The 18,827-nt window shown below is 31.4% G+C and overlaps 1 protein-coding gene across 1 annotated transcript; it reads left to right on the top strand.

Annotated features, from left to right (window-relative positions):
• The first annotated feature begins 15,571 nt into the window (after positions 1-15,571).
• On the top strand, positions 15,572-17,233 carry LOC126781184 (chymotrypsin-like). Its single transcript, XM_050506026.1, has 3 exons — positions 15,572-16,041; positions 16,230-16,372; positions 17,062-17,233. Exons 1-3 carry the CDS (start codon positions 15,580-15,582, stop codon positions 17,225-17,227), a joined length of 771 nt encoding a protein of 256 aa, XP_050361983.1. The 5' UTR covers positions 15,572-15,579; the 3' UTR covers positions 17,228-17,233.
• The last annotated feature ends 1,594 nt before the right edge of the window (positions 17,234-18,827 follow it).

Genomic DNA, 18,827 nt, shown 5'->3' with positions numbered 1-18,827 from the left:
CAATTTTATTTTTCTATTTGAACTTCTAATGTATAATGCATTTCTGTTTTGTAACTAAATTAATATAGCTTATCTATGTTCATGTACCGTTCGATAAAACGATTCGCGAACACTCATCTCAATAGGAGGTATTTAACCGCAGCGTAACAATGAAATTTAATTTGATATTTTTGGTATTTAACATATACATATATATTTTTCTATAAATCATGTTTACTCTATAATCTGTGAATGTAAGCTTATAATTAATGTATATCAGAAATTTCTTATATGAGTTTGTTGTGTGTATTATTGTGTATTACGTATATTGTTAGTGTGTTTATTAAATAAATATATGTTTTTAATATTATTAATAAGAAAAATAAAGATCAATCATAGGGTTCGACCGCCAATATGATTAAAAATACGATGAATGCAGTATTCAAAAATGAGAAAACTGGTATATTTTTAAAATACAAATTTACTTATTCCTTTAATAATAAACACGAAAACAAAATAGCGGTTAAATAGTTACACACATTTAAGTTTTATGATGTGCAAAAGATATACATAAAATCGTTATAAAAACGACACTGTGACCTAAAACGATAGTTGGGTCAAACTTTAAAAATAAGAATATTAATACTTTAATATAAACTTTATAAATGAATATTAAAAAATAATAAATAATGTTATATTTAAATTCATTTCGGTGAAAATTCTTATAAGGTATGCAAAGACGCACGTGCGCGTAGACATATCGCTTGTTATGGCCGTAATGAGACCGTGTTTACGAGGCCACCAAATGCTTGTTAAGCCTCGACAATTTACCGTAGAACGAATAAACTTCAGTATAATAATTAACAGCGAAATACAAACAGATTGAATGCAAGAAACTTATTTATACTATCATTAGAGACTATTACATGATATTAAAATGAATTATTACAGGACGTTGTTAATAATAGTCATATTAATACGAATCGCTCTAATAATTTTTAGAATTATTCATTTACCTCTATATATTTATGTTCCAAAGATTAATTAAATTGTAAAAATATAGTCTTTAATGGGATATTAAAAAGTTATTTGAAATGATTTGGAATAAAAGATAGAAGGAAATTGTATTTTGTTTTTGTATGTGTAAACACTATATGAAAACTGTTTGGACTAAGCTTGTTATTATTTTATTGTAGTTTTTTTTATGAATAGATTCATTTAAACCTTCAATATATACAAATAAAAATAGCTACTGAAAAAATAATAACCGCGTAGAATTGTGGTAACAATCCTAGCAACATGTCCTTTTGAATCGCAATTCTTATCCTCTATGTGAAATATGAGCCAAATCCTAAATTCATACCAAATATATACCGAATCCTGTCAAATATTTATGTTTGTAGTAAATATGATCCTTTTCTTTTGTAATCGTCACTACTGGGTTATATTATGAAATGATAAGTTTTGTTCTACGCACGAAAGATATAATATAATCAGACATCTTTAATTATATTATATATTTTAGTCATTCTCATCATTAGTCTAGCGGCTGCAGGTCTTATTACTTAATAAACGAATGACATGGTAGTGTTTTTAAAATGTTTAATAGAATACTATTATAAATAGAGAAGTCCGAAAGTCTCGCAACTGGACAAAAAAATATTAAGAATACATATATTCTGATCAATTATTCACCACGCTGTTGAAAGATTATATATATATTTATTTCAACATATATGTATATACATGCAACATGATGATTACGATTCCTCAAATACATCCAGTACTTCAAAGCCTTAAATGGATGGATTAAAACGAACCAAAGCATAATTCAGTTAGAATAAACATAGTTATTGAATGTAAAATAATTTTACTTTAATCAAGTACATATTTGTAATTAAATTGCCTTAGTTCATGGTGGCCTATTTGTTAAGTAAAATATCGCGCTGCAAAATAGAGCATGCACTAATATTGGACATCAAATTGAATATATTTATTGCATTATAGCCTTTATTGCTATATATATAAAGTATGTGTATAGTCTTTTATTGTACGAAGATTTGTAAGGATATTGATCTTTATTTATATTAAGATAAGGTTCTCTTGTTTTCTAATAAGTTGTGGGCGTAGTGTGGTAATGGAAAGTTATTGTACGAGAAATGGTTGCTGAAGATATGGGAATGGTCGGAATAATGGGTTTTAAGATACACGCTGCACTCGGAAACGTAGTGAACTTTGTTATAATATAATCTTGCTTTGTTTAATATTAACTGATATCGCTTGTGGTGGCGAAATACGACCATTTTATTATTGATTTTTTTAGTATAAAGAATCAAAGATGTTAAAGTGGAAACTGTGGCACTTATAAACTAGTTCGAAGCCGATCTTGGTGCCTAATGTTTTTTCTCATTCGATAGCGTTACGTTAAATGCAATTTATATAGAATTCCGATAATTATCACTAGACGGCGTTGTTTTCATTCCACTAGGCAATCGCACTAGGCACACTTCTCAAATACTAAGAGACATTTATTTCAATATCAATATGTTAAAACGTTAAACATATATACGACAAGACTTACCTTAATGTAAGTAATGAGTACACCCACTTATAACAGGAAGGATGGTTAAATTCTCGCCTGAATCGAGATTTGCAATTGTTCCAGATAATTGTATTAACATTTTAATATGCAGGTTTTGTTACGTTTTTTTTTCTAAGCCGAAATGAGCTCAAAGAATTGATCTTACCCGAAGATGGAAAGTTCAAATATCATAATTTTCTAAGTTTTTATTTGTCTAATTTGTGTATATTCATCTCGTGTTCAGCGGTGAAAGAAGACATCGTGAAGAAATATGCATGTGTTGGATGACGTTTCAGTGGCGTGATGAATTAAGCTGCTCATCCTTAAAAGGTCGGAAGACTTCTGCTCAAAAGTGGTATTAGAAAAAATAAAATAATAGTTAAAACATTTTGGCTTATTTTTCCAAGTCAACATTTTCGAGAAAATTCTTTGTCAATGGAATGTGTTTAAGTATTTGGGCAGTCTCGTAATTCCAACTTAAAAAGTTTATCTATTTGATGTAAACAAAGCCAATGAAAAAAATTAGTAGAAAATATATTATTATTAAACACGAAAGCGCATTTAATTAAACGAAATTTCGGTGATGTGCGGTATTTAATTACGGCAGTATGTGTGCAATGCTACTGAACTAATTATATCCAGTGCGCGTGTTGTATCAACGGCTAATTAATTGGTTGCTATGAGCGGTTACCACTCTGATACAGGAAATGTTTTAAAGAGAAGTGAATGTTTAATTTTGTATTCAATCTTTTAGAAACGATGCTCTCGTTAGTAAAAATTGCGAATAATAGTTTTAACTAATAAATTTAAGGACATATGTATATATGTGTGTAATATTAGCAAAAGCTTGCAGACTTTATCCTGCCTGTATAAATTATACCAATTGTTGTGACATTTTTGAGTAATGTAAATTGAGTTAAATATTTAAATATAAATAGATATCTATTGTACAAGTAATTATCACCGATATAAATGATATAAAAGCAACATTGCTAACATTATTTCTCCATTGCGTCACAAAGAAAAGCAAAGAAACAAAGAAGGGAAGCATATGACTAGTATATATAATATATAAACTAGTCATATGTATAAATGTCATATTATATATATAAATATATTTATTAATGAAGACATCACTTGCTGGTAGGGCTCTGTGCAAACTCGTCTGGGTAGTACCACCCACTCATCAGACATTCTACCGCTAAATAGCAATACTTAGTACTGTTGGTTCCAGTTTGAAGAGTGAGTGAGCCAGTGTAACTACATGCACATGGGACATATCATCTTAGTTCTTAAGGTTGGTGGCGCATGTAAGGAATGCTTAATATTTCTTACGGTGTCAATGCCTACCGGCGCCAATGTGGTGGTGCCACAGGTGCTATAGTTTGGCATTATGAACGTTCGCATGGTTATAACTTAAACACTTTGTTAGATATCTTTATGACATTTATAAAGCTTAGACATATATGGATATTCGTTTTTTTATTCGTATGAAATAACTATTGGCGTGCCTTTGTGGTAAGACCGAGTCGTATGCCGTGACGACTAACGGCCGTGTTATACCGTCATGCTCTATTTCCGCCGCTTCTTCCCTGTGTGTGTAAAGCGTAACTATAATACACGTCGTTGTTTTTCGTGTGACTGAAAAATATATTTGATTTTATTAATGTTATTCTATGTTTTTATTGGTTTCGTTTAATTATGAATAATTTTAATCACAATCAATTTCGATAATTTACATCTGCTGAGCATCCAGCGATGGCCTTAATTTTATTGAAATACTTTCACGTTACATTTTGCCATTTCACGTAAAATATAGCTAATTTCCATAAATACATGGAATACATACACAGCAGTTCAATATTATAATAAACAAGAAATAACTAAGCACAATTTGTGGTGTACGATGTTAGTATGAACTAACAATTAGGGCTTTGAAATTCACTTACACGAGTATTCTGTCTAATTCATAATTCAACGCGCATATTTATTGAACAGGCAACCCTAGTCCCTGGTATCCATTGAGCGCCAAGCCCAATAAATCAGTCGGCGGGCGCCTGTAGGTCTCGCGCGCTATGTAAATGTCACTTGTGTGTCCGGCGACCGGCGCGTGCGCACAGATAACGTAATGCCGGGAAATTCGATGTTTACATGTGATGAATTATGCACACTGTGGAATGTCAACTTGAATTGTTGTTGAAATGAATTTAAAAAAAAACTTAAACAATATTTTTTTTATATTATTTCGGATTAGTATCAAAAGAAGAAACTATTAATATAGATGTAATTGATTCTATAATGTTGTTGTTCTACAAAGTCAATGTCGAAGTTGTCTGATAGATTTTTCATTTTTATAAAAAATAAGTTCTTAATAAATAGAAAACGCATGAATGTCCTCCACCTTTATTTACTTTGGGTCCGAAGTTACATACATAGTTAAGGAGAAGAGTCCGATGCTTAATCCACCTCAATAATCCATAGCTATTACTAAGGCAGATCGTTTTGAGTTTCTTTCGATACATACAGGTTTTATCACGTTTAGCTTCACCAGAAAACACGAGACTTAGCACACACGTGTTTAACTGAGTTTGAGTTTGATATCACGTTCTATTGAATCCTCAGCTCATCATAATTAATGCAAATCGATGAATATCGATATCTTATTTATATGAGAAAATTTGTGTTTGAATGTTTGTTACACATTGCGTTAAAAGTCCAGAAAAGATTTAAATAAAACTTTCTCTATATAGTAATACCTACATACATATATAATAAAGCTTATATCGTGGAACATTATATTATTAATTTTTAATTTATATAGGGAAACCAGTCTACATAATTTACGCTTTGCGAAACTGGTACTTAGGATTAAAAAACTCCGTCCGATTGTCTGTTACGATTTGACAGCTAAAACACTGAATCGATTTTCATGAAATTTGGTATGAAGCTTGTACCCCTAGGATATCGGCATTTGCTATATCTTACACCTGACTAAACCTTATTACGTGAGATAAAACTCATTTTAAAATAATCACTTCGTATAGCTAAGTATTATGTAGGTGCTAGTAGACACATTTATTGAAAACTCGTTGCAATATAACAAGAAATAATTTTCGTGTAATGTGTTCATATCGATTCGTCTTACTCGTAAGCTGATAGGATAAATCGTTGAGATTCCCATTACGTACTTTCTATAAGCACAAGATAAATCGGCGAACACCACAAAAGCGTTAGAAATTACATCTTCATAGACTTTCACTCAAATTTGTAAAGGGTAAGCAAATCCTATGATTCTAGTCGTGTAGGTACAAGTTACAAGGTAGAAAGCAGACAGTAGGTGCGGTACACAAATCATCGCGGTACTACGCCCCGACTGTTTTATAGAAAAACACGTGCGTTGTGAGCGTTTTAAAACGCTACAATTTTTTAAAGTTCTTATTATATAATCAAGTATTATGTTATATAGCTTGGTCCTTTTCGAATACACCAGTAGTTTACAAAGGAAATTACCGATGGAGGTTTAGATAATATTATTGAACCGCGTATAATCTAAATAATATATATTTTTAAATAGTTCATCTATTTAAAAAAATATATTATTGAAATTCTCAATATTTTTCCTAGTTTTTGAGGCTACGCTACGATTCTTCTACTCTAGAGGCTAACTTATAAAGCTCCAGGTGCCAGAGGTTATGAGCTCTGTGTCGGTCTAATATAAAGCTTACGCAAAATAATATCACGGTCAACTTAGCGGATGCAATAATGATCATTGTATGGTACGTGTTGCGTTATTAAGTAACGAATTTAAATTTAATGATTAAATGCTTGTCATTATTTAATTTTAATAAAATAACATTTATATTTAATATATATTAACGTTCGATTTGAAGAAACGCTTAAAACGTTGCGATTTCCGAATGAAAATGTTTTCGTATAAACATATAACAAAACACGCTCTGAACTAGGAAACAGGTTACTTATAGCGAAAAATAGACCCTGTATTTATTTAGTGGGCGGCCATTACGTAGCCTTTATCCCGTATAGAGATACGAGAAATCTAGAGGAACATGGGGATTTGTGAGGAGGCTTTAAGATGCGCAATTAAGATTAGTTATAAGTTGGGATTTTTAGTTGACCGCTAACGGGTATCTTCCAGCTATAACTTTTGTGTTATAGGTTTGTTATCAACAATTTAAAAATTATAAGCATTTTTTTATTAAGCTACATTATTAATTGTATTTCAAGTCTATTCTATTTTGGATAAAAGCCGAGATGGCCTAGTGGTAAGAACGCGTGAATCTTAACCGATGATCGTGGGTTCAAACCCGGGCAAGCACCACTGAATTTTCATGTGCTTAATTTGTGATTATAATTCATCTCGTGCTTGACGGTGAAGGAAAACATCGTGAGGAAACCTGCATGTGTCTAATTTCACTGAAATTCTGCCACATGTGTATTCCACCAACCCGCATTGGAGCAGCGTGGTGGAATAAGCTCCAAACCTTCTCCTCAAAAAGAGGTGCGGAGGCCTTTAGCCCAGCAGTGGGACATTCACAGGCTGTTACGGTATAAATAAGCACGATAATTAATTTTAATATGTCCATAAATTTGTATGTTCCTTCATTAAAAGTTTTTTTTTTTGTTTCTTTATATGTGTGTTGCCTTTCACTCATGTGTTAGGTTTAGGAGTGGCAAGTATTAGGTTAAAAAAAATCAAGAAGCCCTTGCCTTGTAGCCTAGTCCTTCCTTGGGGTTCAAGCTTGCTTCATACCATATATTTCATCAAAATCAGTTGAGTGCTTTAGCCGTGAAAGCGTGACAGACAGACACAAGAGTTGAATTTTTTAATAATTATGATATAAATTATAATATTATATAAATACAATATATTTTCTATAAACGATGCTGCTACTGCTGCTATGCCTATGTAGGGTTTGATACTCGCGCGTGACATATATTTTTATAGCCCAAATAGGCTGCTATATATATTTATAGAATACGAAGGCGGACGAGCATGTGGGCCACCTGATGGTAGGTGATCACCAACGCCCATAGACATTGGTATTGTAAGAAATGTTGTCCATCGCTTACTTCACTAACCTTAGGAACTAAGATATTGTGTCCCTTGTGCCTGTAATTACACTGGCTCACTTACCCTTCAAACCGGAACACAACAATACCAAGTACTGCTGTTTTGCGGTAGAATATCTGATGAGTGGGTGGTACCTACCCAGACGAGCTTGAACAAAGCTCTACCACCAGTAAAATATAGTCTTTATATAAACTCTGTGTTATTTTCGTGTCCGAGTCACTGATATGAAATTACTTAAAAGCTGGTCATAATTATTTGTTTTACTTGCAATATAACAGTTTTTATCTAATCCTATCCTTGAGCGACAGGTAGTTAAAATACTGCCTGTGCAAGCATTCTGAGGAAACTATTAAATGGGCTTAATGAAACTTTCAATCGTTATAGCCAATATCCTCAATCATCATAAAATGTAGTCTTTTAGATAACTGCAGTATTCCCTAAAGAATTAGTAATAAAATTGTATGATTTGATCTCCATTATGTAAAAAATGTAACAGTAATTTATTATTGTTACATTTATTTATAAATTTAAAAAATATAATGTAAACACTGATAGGCGTTTTCAACAAGACATGAACTCTTCATTTGTAGTAGAATTTTTTGAAGGGCCGGTTGCCGGGGTTGGTTCGTTCCCACCCAGGACAGATATTAGTTTGCAAGAACGTGTCTGTCTGTTTGTCCTGAGTCTGGGTGTAATTATCTATATAAGTAGGTATTTACAGAAAGAAAAGTAGTATATCAGTTGTCTGGTTTCCATAGCACTAGCTCTGCTTAGTTTGGGATATTATTTAAAAAAATTTTAAATACATGACAGACAAGTCGTCTATGACTTTGGCTATACATTGTATTGTTTTGACTTATTTTCAATTAAATATTTATAAAGTTATAAATAGTAAAAATGTATAAATTATAGTGCCAATTAACCTAATTCGTGTATATTAAAAATCATCATCATAAATCGTGATATATCTCTGAGCTCGCACATAATGTATCTATCTCAATTTGTTATGGATGAAATGTTATATTTTTACTGTTTCAGAATATTTCATTGTCAATCTCAGACTTACCGTACGTTGCATCGGAACCGGAACGTAACGGTTACTTTGCTATCTAACGGTATATTCATTTGCAGTACTTTTTATCCGTGCTCACTAAGATCTGTAGCTGATTACTACGAGAAGTCACTCGTTACTCACTCGTATGTTCAAAATTCAAGCTTTCGACTTCGGCTTTCGACTTTATTTGCAACTATATTAAGATATAATAGATATATTTGACACCTATTGTATCTTATCTTATCTTTTTATTACTAAAGAAAGTTATTCTATACTTTGACGTTTGTCGGAATTTTGTAAGTATAATTTAAATTTAAAAAAAATATATATATTTAAAGTTCTCAATCGGGTTCACTGATTATAAAACTGACTTATTTTTAATGATAACTAGTATTAGATTATAGTTTTACAGAGCTAGGCTAGGGAAAGCTTAAATAAAAAGACAGCGTGGTTACAATGACAGACATTTTCTTTTTTATTAGAGAGTAACACTAAAGAGTAATTTTGGTAACTATATACATATAGCTTATTAATTATCTGTATAAAAGAAAAATTAAATCTATCTATACTCTTTCAAAATACGATATTCAATAGTATCGATTCGATTATAATAATAATTAATTAATGTTTGAAGCAAAAATATTGTTATTATAATATAACGTGTGTCTAAAGTCTATAATTCGTAATTGACGATTATCTTTATATATTCGTTTGCAATACTTCACTGTGCTTGCTAAACTTGCATTTTAGTAACAAATTGCTAAGAAAATTACCTATTACTAACTTAGAATTGCTTTAATTTAAAACAGTTGATTACAACTATGTAAAGTGGAACTTATCATTTCTATAGGACAATAAAACAAACATTATTCCGATTAACTTTATAATTAAACAGTAACAGGCTGTAAATGTCCCACTGCTGGGCCTCCTCTCCCTTTTTGAGGAGAAGGTTTGGAGCTTATTTCTCCACGCTGCTCCAATGCGGTTTGGTTGAATATACACGTGGCATAATTTCAATGAAATTCGACACTCGCAGGTTTCCTTACGATGTTTTACTTCACCTTCAAGCACGAGAAATTATAAACACAAATTAAGCACAAACATTCAGTGGTGCTTACCCGGGTTTGAAACCACTATCATCGGTTAAGATTCACGCGTTCTAACCAATAGACCATCTCGGCTACAACGCCCTCGTATATTTTTAATTTTTTGAATAATTTTAAAAATAGTTAAAATTGGTTTTCGAATTTCGGGATTTATAAAAATTATACTGACGCTACTCTGGTGAACAGCGTTCGTCTCCCTCATTATCACTCATTCAATTTCACCGTGTAATGTCTTTCTCGTGTAATGGCTTCAAGTGCCGGTACAAAAATAAAAATGTTGAACTTCGTCTAAAGTTAATCTCCTATAGGTATTATAGTCAGTACATAGTATTGTTAAGCTGCAAATGACAGGACATTTCATTAGATTAAAAAAAACACTTGTTATTAATATTGTGGTCTATTTTTATCTTTCTGTGAAATTTGTAAAACCCTTATATATTCAATGGCCATATCGACTGTTAGAGTAAGAGATCGTAGGTGAAATTCTGACCAACTGACTGACTAAAAAATTATAAAAAGTGTTTATTTCATAGAATATTTATATTTAACCCTTTAATTATTCCATGATAACCAATGTAGACCATAACTTGAAAACCATTGAATCGATAAATAAAAAAACAATAACATACAACAATTAGTATAATTTATTAATATATTGTGAAAATAGGCAAAAATATGACAATCATATGTGTATTGAGAATGGGCTTTAAGTGTGACTCGTAAACCGATATATTATAAGTATAATATTCCGATATAGTTTTATATAGGCCCTTATTCTAATATATTATATAATATAAAATAAACTCTACAAAGACACGCAGTTGCGGTCAACCCTATCTAAGTCTAAAGTGTAAATGTTCTACTGTGGGGCTGCCCACCCCGCTGAACCAATGTTGGTTGGTGGATACAAATGTAGCTAATTTTCATCCGACACATTTATGTATAATCAAATTAATGCCACAATAAAAAATAATTTGTATTATATATATACAAACAATGAAGAATAAAATACATAACTTAACTACTCAAAATAATTAATGCTATTTGGACTGGTGTAATACTTATCACATTTAAGTTTCGGAATCTATAACTTACAAAGATATTTCTTTGTTTGTAATCTATAAACTCAGTAACCACTCAACCGATTAGTATGCTACTTTATCCAAAAGTAACGTTGGCTATATTTTATTTAAGTAATTATATGTATGTATGTATGTATGTATGTATGTATGTATGTATGTATGTATGTATGTATGTATTTATGTATGTATGTATGTATGTATGTATGTATATATGTATGTATGTATGAATGTATGTTAAAGAACGGAACCGTACCGGAAAAGGCTGGTGAATCTTATTCCAAATCATGTCTTTGATCCGTATGCAGTTGAAACGCTTGAACCTTGGAGAAAAGAGAAGTGCAAGAATTAAAAATATAACGCCTCTTCTTATTGCATCTACTGGGCATAGGAAGCTGGTTCATTTGTCGCCCAGAAGATTGGAATTGCGATTCAAAGGACTAATGCTGCTAGAATTTTTGCCAATTTTCCACGCGATCATGGTTTATATGCATATTACTCTAAAGCACGCAATACGTACAGACCAAACTAAATCTGGTCATGAAAATTTGCATACGCCTTTTACACAGGTGAACACTAATAAAGGGGATAAAAGTTTGTATGAAAATCCTTAATTTTTTTCAATATATATAACCTATAATCTTGGTTAACTTTTGATACCAACGAGGTAGTTATAAGTAATTTAAAAACTAAGAATTAACAGTCATTACGTTAAAACTGAATATAAATTATTGTTCAAGTAATAAACCAAAACTAATTATGTCATTTTTATTACATTTTAATCCGAAGTTAACATGGCATTTTAAGTTACAGCCCAAGACGACAGATGATTATTAATTGTGACATAAAAATACATTTATTTATTACACAGATAATAAAATTGTTCTAAGTAATCGTTCTTAATAAAGAGATAAATATTTAATTGTTGACGTTATTATAAATAAGAAAAAAAAGACTATATCTAGTTTTATCATTTAAATGCTGTTATAATATTGAATTTTAGAATGGAGGTCCGTATGATATTGTGTAAAGCCTGTTATTATCGAGCTTAATTCAAAAATTTCGCAAAAATAAATGCTAAAAATAAAATACGCTAATCTGTTACGATCGGAAAATTAATGTTTCGTAAGACAGAAGAACGTGTGATAAAAATAATGATAATATTATAAGTTTTATTTTAAATTATTGGTAAATCATTAATAATCCTTAAAATAGTAACTTTTGCTATTTACCTAACTTGAAACATTAGCTTTTTTATCGACATTATTTTAATTTCAAGAGTTATTTCTAGTCGACTTCAAAAAATGAGGTTCTTAATTCGGTTGTTTTTTATTTTACACAGCATTATACGTAGCTTGAAAAGATTCTGCCCCAACAGTATTTAAGATAATATATAATACAATTCCACTTTAATTAAATTATTTATTGTTTATCATAACACACTTCGCACTTCCAAAAATGGAATTCTTTACCAGCTCACGTGTTCCCTACAACCAGGGTTCATTTAAACGAGGCGTGACGAGGCATCTTGCGGGGGCGGCTACTGCAGAACATTCTTCCCGACTGTACTGGCCGTCGTCGCGTTTGGACTCTACTACAACTTACCATCAGGTGGAGTAGAGTCATTTGCCTTTCCGGCAAATATAAAAAAAATCTCCCTGGATTATTAATTAAATAGTTGGTCTAATGGATTATGGATTATTATTCATATCGTAGTTGTGGAAAGATACTGTTTCGTTTACTTAATTAACATTCAATCTTAAAATATATACAAATAAAAAATAATAATAGCTACTGTAAGAATCATAACCGAGAAGAATTCTAGCAGCATTTCATTTTTGAATCGCATTTAATTAATTACCGTACCGTAACAGCCTGTGAATGTCCCACTGCTGGGCTAAAGGCCTCCTCTCCTCTTTTTGAGGAGAAGGTTTGGAGCTTATTCCACCACGGTTGGTGGAATACACATGTGGCAGAATTTCAGTGAAATTAGACACATGCAGGTTTCCTCACGATGTTTTCCTTCACCGTAAAGCACGAGATAATTTATAATCACAAATTAAGCACATGAAAGTTCAGTGGTGCTTGCCCAGTGGTGGATTTCTGCTTAGCCTAAAGATTGACTGGTAGACAATACCTTTAGGCATCAAGTCCGCATTTTGTTCCTACAACACAATGTGGTAGTCAAAAAAGTTTTTAAATATTTATTTATAAAAATAAAATTTGCAAATTGTATTATTCACGAAGTAATCACTATATCTTGTTTAGAATTGGAATTTCGTCATATGCCTGCTAACCGTAATTAACTTTTTACGAGGTTAATAAAACTAAGGATGTTAATTTCTGCTTAGCCTAAAGATTGACTGGTAGACAATACCTTTAGGCATCAAGTCCGCATTTTGTTCCTACAACACAATGTGGTAGTCAAAAAAGTTTTTAAATATTTATTTATAAAAATAAAATTTGCAAATTGTATTATTCACGAAGTAATCACTATATCTTGTTTAGAATTGGAATTTCGTCATATGCCTGCTAACCGTAATTAACTTTTTACGAGGTTAATAAAACTAAGGATGTTAACGATCACTTTAATTTCTAATGAATTGCCTATTCTAAGTGTAGTCGGTATTTGAATCGCAAATCGTTTAAAAGTATATTAAAACTACTGTTATGTTAAATTTAATCTATAGATAATTATTTTTAATATGTGAATATAAATATAATTTGTATTTAATTCAAATCATGTATGATATATGAGTATGATAGAAATGAGTAACTACTAAGTTTCTTTTTAGTTTTTTCTGGATTCTAAATTTTAAAGCAAAATTACGATTCAAAGGAACTTGTAAAAGACTACTAGAATAAAGAATATTTTATTTGTAAATTAAGTAATAATAATTGTAAGCCGAGATGGCCTAGTGGTAAGAACATGTGAATCTTAACCGATGATCGTGGGTTCAAACCCGGGCGAGCACCACTGATTTTTCATGTGCTTAATTTGTGATTATAATTCATCTCGTGCTTGACGGTGAAGGAAAACATCGTGAGGAAACCTGCATGTGTCTAATTTCATTGAAATTATGCCACATGTGTATTCTACCAACCCGCATTGGAGCAGCGTGGTGGAATAAGCTCCAAACCTTCTCCTCAAACGGGAGAGGAGGCCTTAGCCCAGCAGTGGGACATTAACAGGCTGTTATTTCCTTACTTACTTACAGTATCATATGAGTACATCATCACCATTACCATCAGCATATCCTTGTGGCCTCGTCCGCGTAGACTTTCATTTATGAAGGAATCCTTATTTTACTTACTAGTAAGGTGCAAATTATAGTTGTTAAAATGATGATTTTATCGATATTATTACTAACTAAATTTATAACTATGTCCTATCACAATAAGAAACTATTTGCGCACACTCTTGAGCACTATAACATCGCTTGGGCAGATTTTTGCTCATGGACATTTGCAATAACGGAGGGCTTACAAATGCGTTGGCGACTCTTGAGGAATGTGTAGGCTCTTTTATTTCCCAAGTCATATCAGTTGGAGAGTTGGAGGTTCTCCGTTGAGACTGGAGCGAAATCAATACGAACGACTTATCATAAAACTTATGTAACTATAAGCTTGTTTTTTTTTTTAATTACTTAAAAGAGATTACAAACTTCAATCTCTGTTTTGTGTATTAAAAAAAACGCTGTAATTTTATTTTTATTTTACTTCACTTTAACGTTATAAGTGGTTACCTTCGCCTGTAGTCCATGTCACTGTGAGAAATATTAACAATCGTCATTGCACCAACCTTGGGAACTACGAGGTTATGTCCCTAGTGCCTGTAAACTTATTATATAACATAGGATTACAGACGATCTGTGCGGTAAAAGTACTTCTTGCCACTTTAGGAAATAGTTTGGATCCACCCACATACACCGCGCTGTTTTGCTCGATGCGTCTTTCGTATAGTTTCATCTTACACATGAAGGTTTCTTATTGTTTATGAATTTATTTATTTTAGGAGATTACGATTGTTAATAATTACATATGTTCTATTATTATACACGATTATTAATAATTTTACAATATTATATACATATATATAAATATGTAAATATGTATTATAAATAACGCGCTTTGCTTTTGAGAGTACTGTTCTTTACCAGCGCCTAAACGTTGTTTTGAGTTTTAGAAAATAAAACTATCATGCGATAATGTGGTGTGCAACTTCAGTAGCATGTTTTTTTTTATAAGCAAATTGTATTTGAGATGTTTATAAATCAAACCTTAAATATAATACGTGTAAGCAAAACTGAAAATGTACGCGAAAAATAACAAAATATTACTTTAAACGAAAGAAAAATTACCAATTCTTAGCAGAAATTAAATATATATTTCTATCAAATTGAGTGTCATCTGATCTGGCTTGCGGTGAAATGTTTAAAAATATTCTGAAATCATAACATCAACTATAATACAACATGACCAGCTTAAAAACTATACACTTACATTCGTCAATTACACGTAATAGGTAATTTACTAACAGTTATCACACTAATATCGACCTTCAATAATACATAATTAGTGGACAATTTAACGCAAAAACAGCATTCGCTAATTAAAACCATAATTCAATACTAATACCCCAAACATCAAATAACTGGTAGTATTTAAGAAGAATTTACACGTAAACCATGTTAAAACTATTTTTATCACAATTCTCGTTAATATTATTAGTAAATGCCAAATCGGTGTTAGAACCCAGAATCGTGCACGGCGAACAGGTTAATATAGCTAATTATGCTCATTCAGTGTTTTTGGTAATAAATGGTGCAACTGGCCACTATATATGCGGTTCTTCGGCTATCAATCAGAAGATTCTCTTGACAGCAGCGCATTGTGTCGACACTTGTATCAACAAGTGCTTGGATTCTGCGGCATATGCAGGCAATGCCAATAAGAGACGAGGTAACAAAATATCAATTTTGGCAACAGCCATACACAAAAAATTCAACCGTAACCGAATACAAAACGATATTGCCTTGATTCTGCTTAAGAATCCTCTGACGTTGGGGAAGTTTATCAAGAGAGTGGCACTAACGAGAGCAGTACCTCCTCAGACAATTGGAATTGTCGCGGGATGGGGTTTGGTTAATGTACGTACGACTTTTCATAAAATATATAAAACTACATAAAGTTATAGATAATTAAGATTCTATTAAAAATTTTGACTGTGTTGAACACATTATTTAAAACGGTCTTTTCAAATTATTTCTTACTTTATGAATAAGGTTCAAGAATATTTTGAATTTGTAGCTTAAATTATATAATACAATTTTTTAAGGAAGTGCATAATACACACACTGATTTTCTACACTCAGTTCAACAGACGATTTGGAACTTTGAGGATTGTCGAAAAATGATACCAACGTTATCAGACGGAACTATCTGTGCCGGAGACGTGCAAAATCAACGATACGCATCAGAGTATGTTAAATTACTAAAACAAAGTAGACTTTCTCCTAAATAATAAATATTATTAAACTATAGAATGCAGAATAACAGAGGTGGAAACAAGTATCTCAAATATCTTAGCAATTTTGGTTAAAGTAAATCAGATATTTTAATTTATTGCATTATCTTCGGTAAGGCAAAACGAAGAATTTTTGTTAAAATTATTTCATTGATTTTATTATATTTCTAAAAAAGTAGGCCACTATTAATCTCTTATTGCTGGTAAAAAATAAAACTAATTTTAATTTTAAATAATTACGATATATATAACTACGAGTAATGTCAATCCTGTAAGAACAAACTCGAAACTTTCCGCAGAAAACAGTTAAGAAATGTCTGAAGTGCGATATTGACCATAGAAATTATTAACATTTTAGGAATACATTAATCAAAATAGTATATTGCCTTAAGTCAATTGTCAACATTTCACGAGTGATTAATGAAGTGAGTTCTTACAGAATTATACTACAGGTGTCTGGAACCCAAGGTTTTAAACATTAAAAAACTTAACACGAATATTCTAACCGTGTGAATATTCGAATTTTAAAATCCTTCGATCACATAACATTATGCAGCATTGCATATGTTATATTCTAAAAATTAAATGTTATATTATTAGATATATTTAAAAACTCTTTAAACGAACTTAGTATTTTTTTCAGAGGTGATTCTGGCAGTGCTCTGATCATCAACAAATATATCCAAATAGGAATTGTCTCTTATAAAAGGCCGGATATATCGAGAGCCATTGTAGTTTATACGGACGTTGCTTATTTTTATAATTGGATAAAATATAATTCAAAGAAATTATACTGTGATTACGTGTAATTTTTTATGTTTGTAACAATTTATCAGTAAATATGAGAATATTTTTATATTACTCTAACTTTAAAATTTATTATTATTATAGACTTAAATATAATTTTATTAGAGTTTTGCTCTAAATCCGACAAGTGCAGTTTTAATGGATGTTGTTGTTTTTTTTTAAAAAAGAAACGAAACAAATGTAATATTAAATATAATACAGTTAAAATTGTTGTAAAGTAAGCTGTATCGTGTGGTCATGTCATCATTATACTCAGCCAACGAATTATAATGTCATTTTTCTCAAATAAAACGCCTGTCAATGAAGATATTATTAATAGGCGACAAATTAATTAAATCACATGAAAATCCTTTGGTGATAAATCGATAATACTTTTGCGTATATAGCCACTGAAGAAAGAAATAAATTAGAATCATGTACTATATCCTGTTTTTCGGAGAAATGCAGATGTATTACGCATAAGCATACGCTGAGAAAGAGATTTTTTAATTAAAGATAAAAAATTACACCTTTTACTTGTACAATATACTTATTATATCTTTGAAAATATATATCAACCTACCTATTCTTTTACAGTCATCGTATTTTTTCAAATAAGAAAAAAGTCATGTCATTTACTGGTGGTAGAGCTTTGTGCTAGCTCGTCTGGGTAGGTACCACTCACTCATCAGATATTCTACCGCTAACAGCAGTAGTTGGTATTGTTGTGTTCCGGTTTGAAGGGTAATTACAGGCACATGGGACATAACATCTAGTTCCCAAAGTTGGTGGCGCATTGGTGATGTAAGCGATGGTTAACATTTCTTACAATGCCAATGTCTATGGGCGTTGGTGACCACATACCATCAGGTGGCCCAAATGCTCGTCCGCCTTCCTATTCTATATAAAAAAAAAATATAAGTTTAGTAGCAAATAATCTTCTACCAACGTTTTAATCTAGCACCTTACCAAAAATGAAATGTAATTGAAAACAATTAATCTTGTACTTTTATGACGTCATGTCTCGTTTTTATTAGCAATTAATGAATGTTGAATTTCGTCCAATGAACAACCACTAATAACAATGATTGTCAATCGCTATGTGTTCTCAAATACATAGCTTGTGTTTTCGTTTTACGCTCGATATTTTTTATCGTTTCATTACAATTGTTTTTCATACTGAGGGTTTTTGCTTTTGTACTCGTCCACTTTTTGCGACTTGCCACGGATTCTGTTCATTGTTTGCGATTTAGATAATGATATTGAGGTGTATAATTTGTCACCTGTGCTTCAACCGGATGCTAAAACGTGTGTCTTCAATACAATTTATAATGCGAACTCGCTACATGGAAATTGTTGCAATAATAAACTAGGTATTAATTAGAGAAGGACGTTAAATCTATTCTTAATATGAATTCATTTTTTAGCTTATATCGGTACTCGTCTTATCCTAAATTTACAATCACGAAATTGTTTCGGTAGAATATTAATTTATTTATTTGAAAAGATTGAGTAGGTATTACTCCCAAGGTGCGCCAATAGATGTTTCACGTCAAAAAAATTTTTGTCTGCCTTTGTCCAGGCAAAGGTCCGGTCCTTTGAAGATTCAAGGGTAACTTGTGA

This window comes from Nymphalis io, chromosome 3 (genome assembly GCF_905147045.1).
Source record: "Nymphalis io chromosome 3, ilAglIoxx1.1, whole genome shotgun sequence".
NCBI classification, from domain to species: Eukaryota; Metazoa; Arthropoda; class Insecta; order Lepidoptera; family Nymphalidae; genus Nymphalis; species Nymphalis io.
Note: the sequence above shows the minus strand (reverse complement) of the source record. Positions and strands in the feature narration are given on the sequence as shown.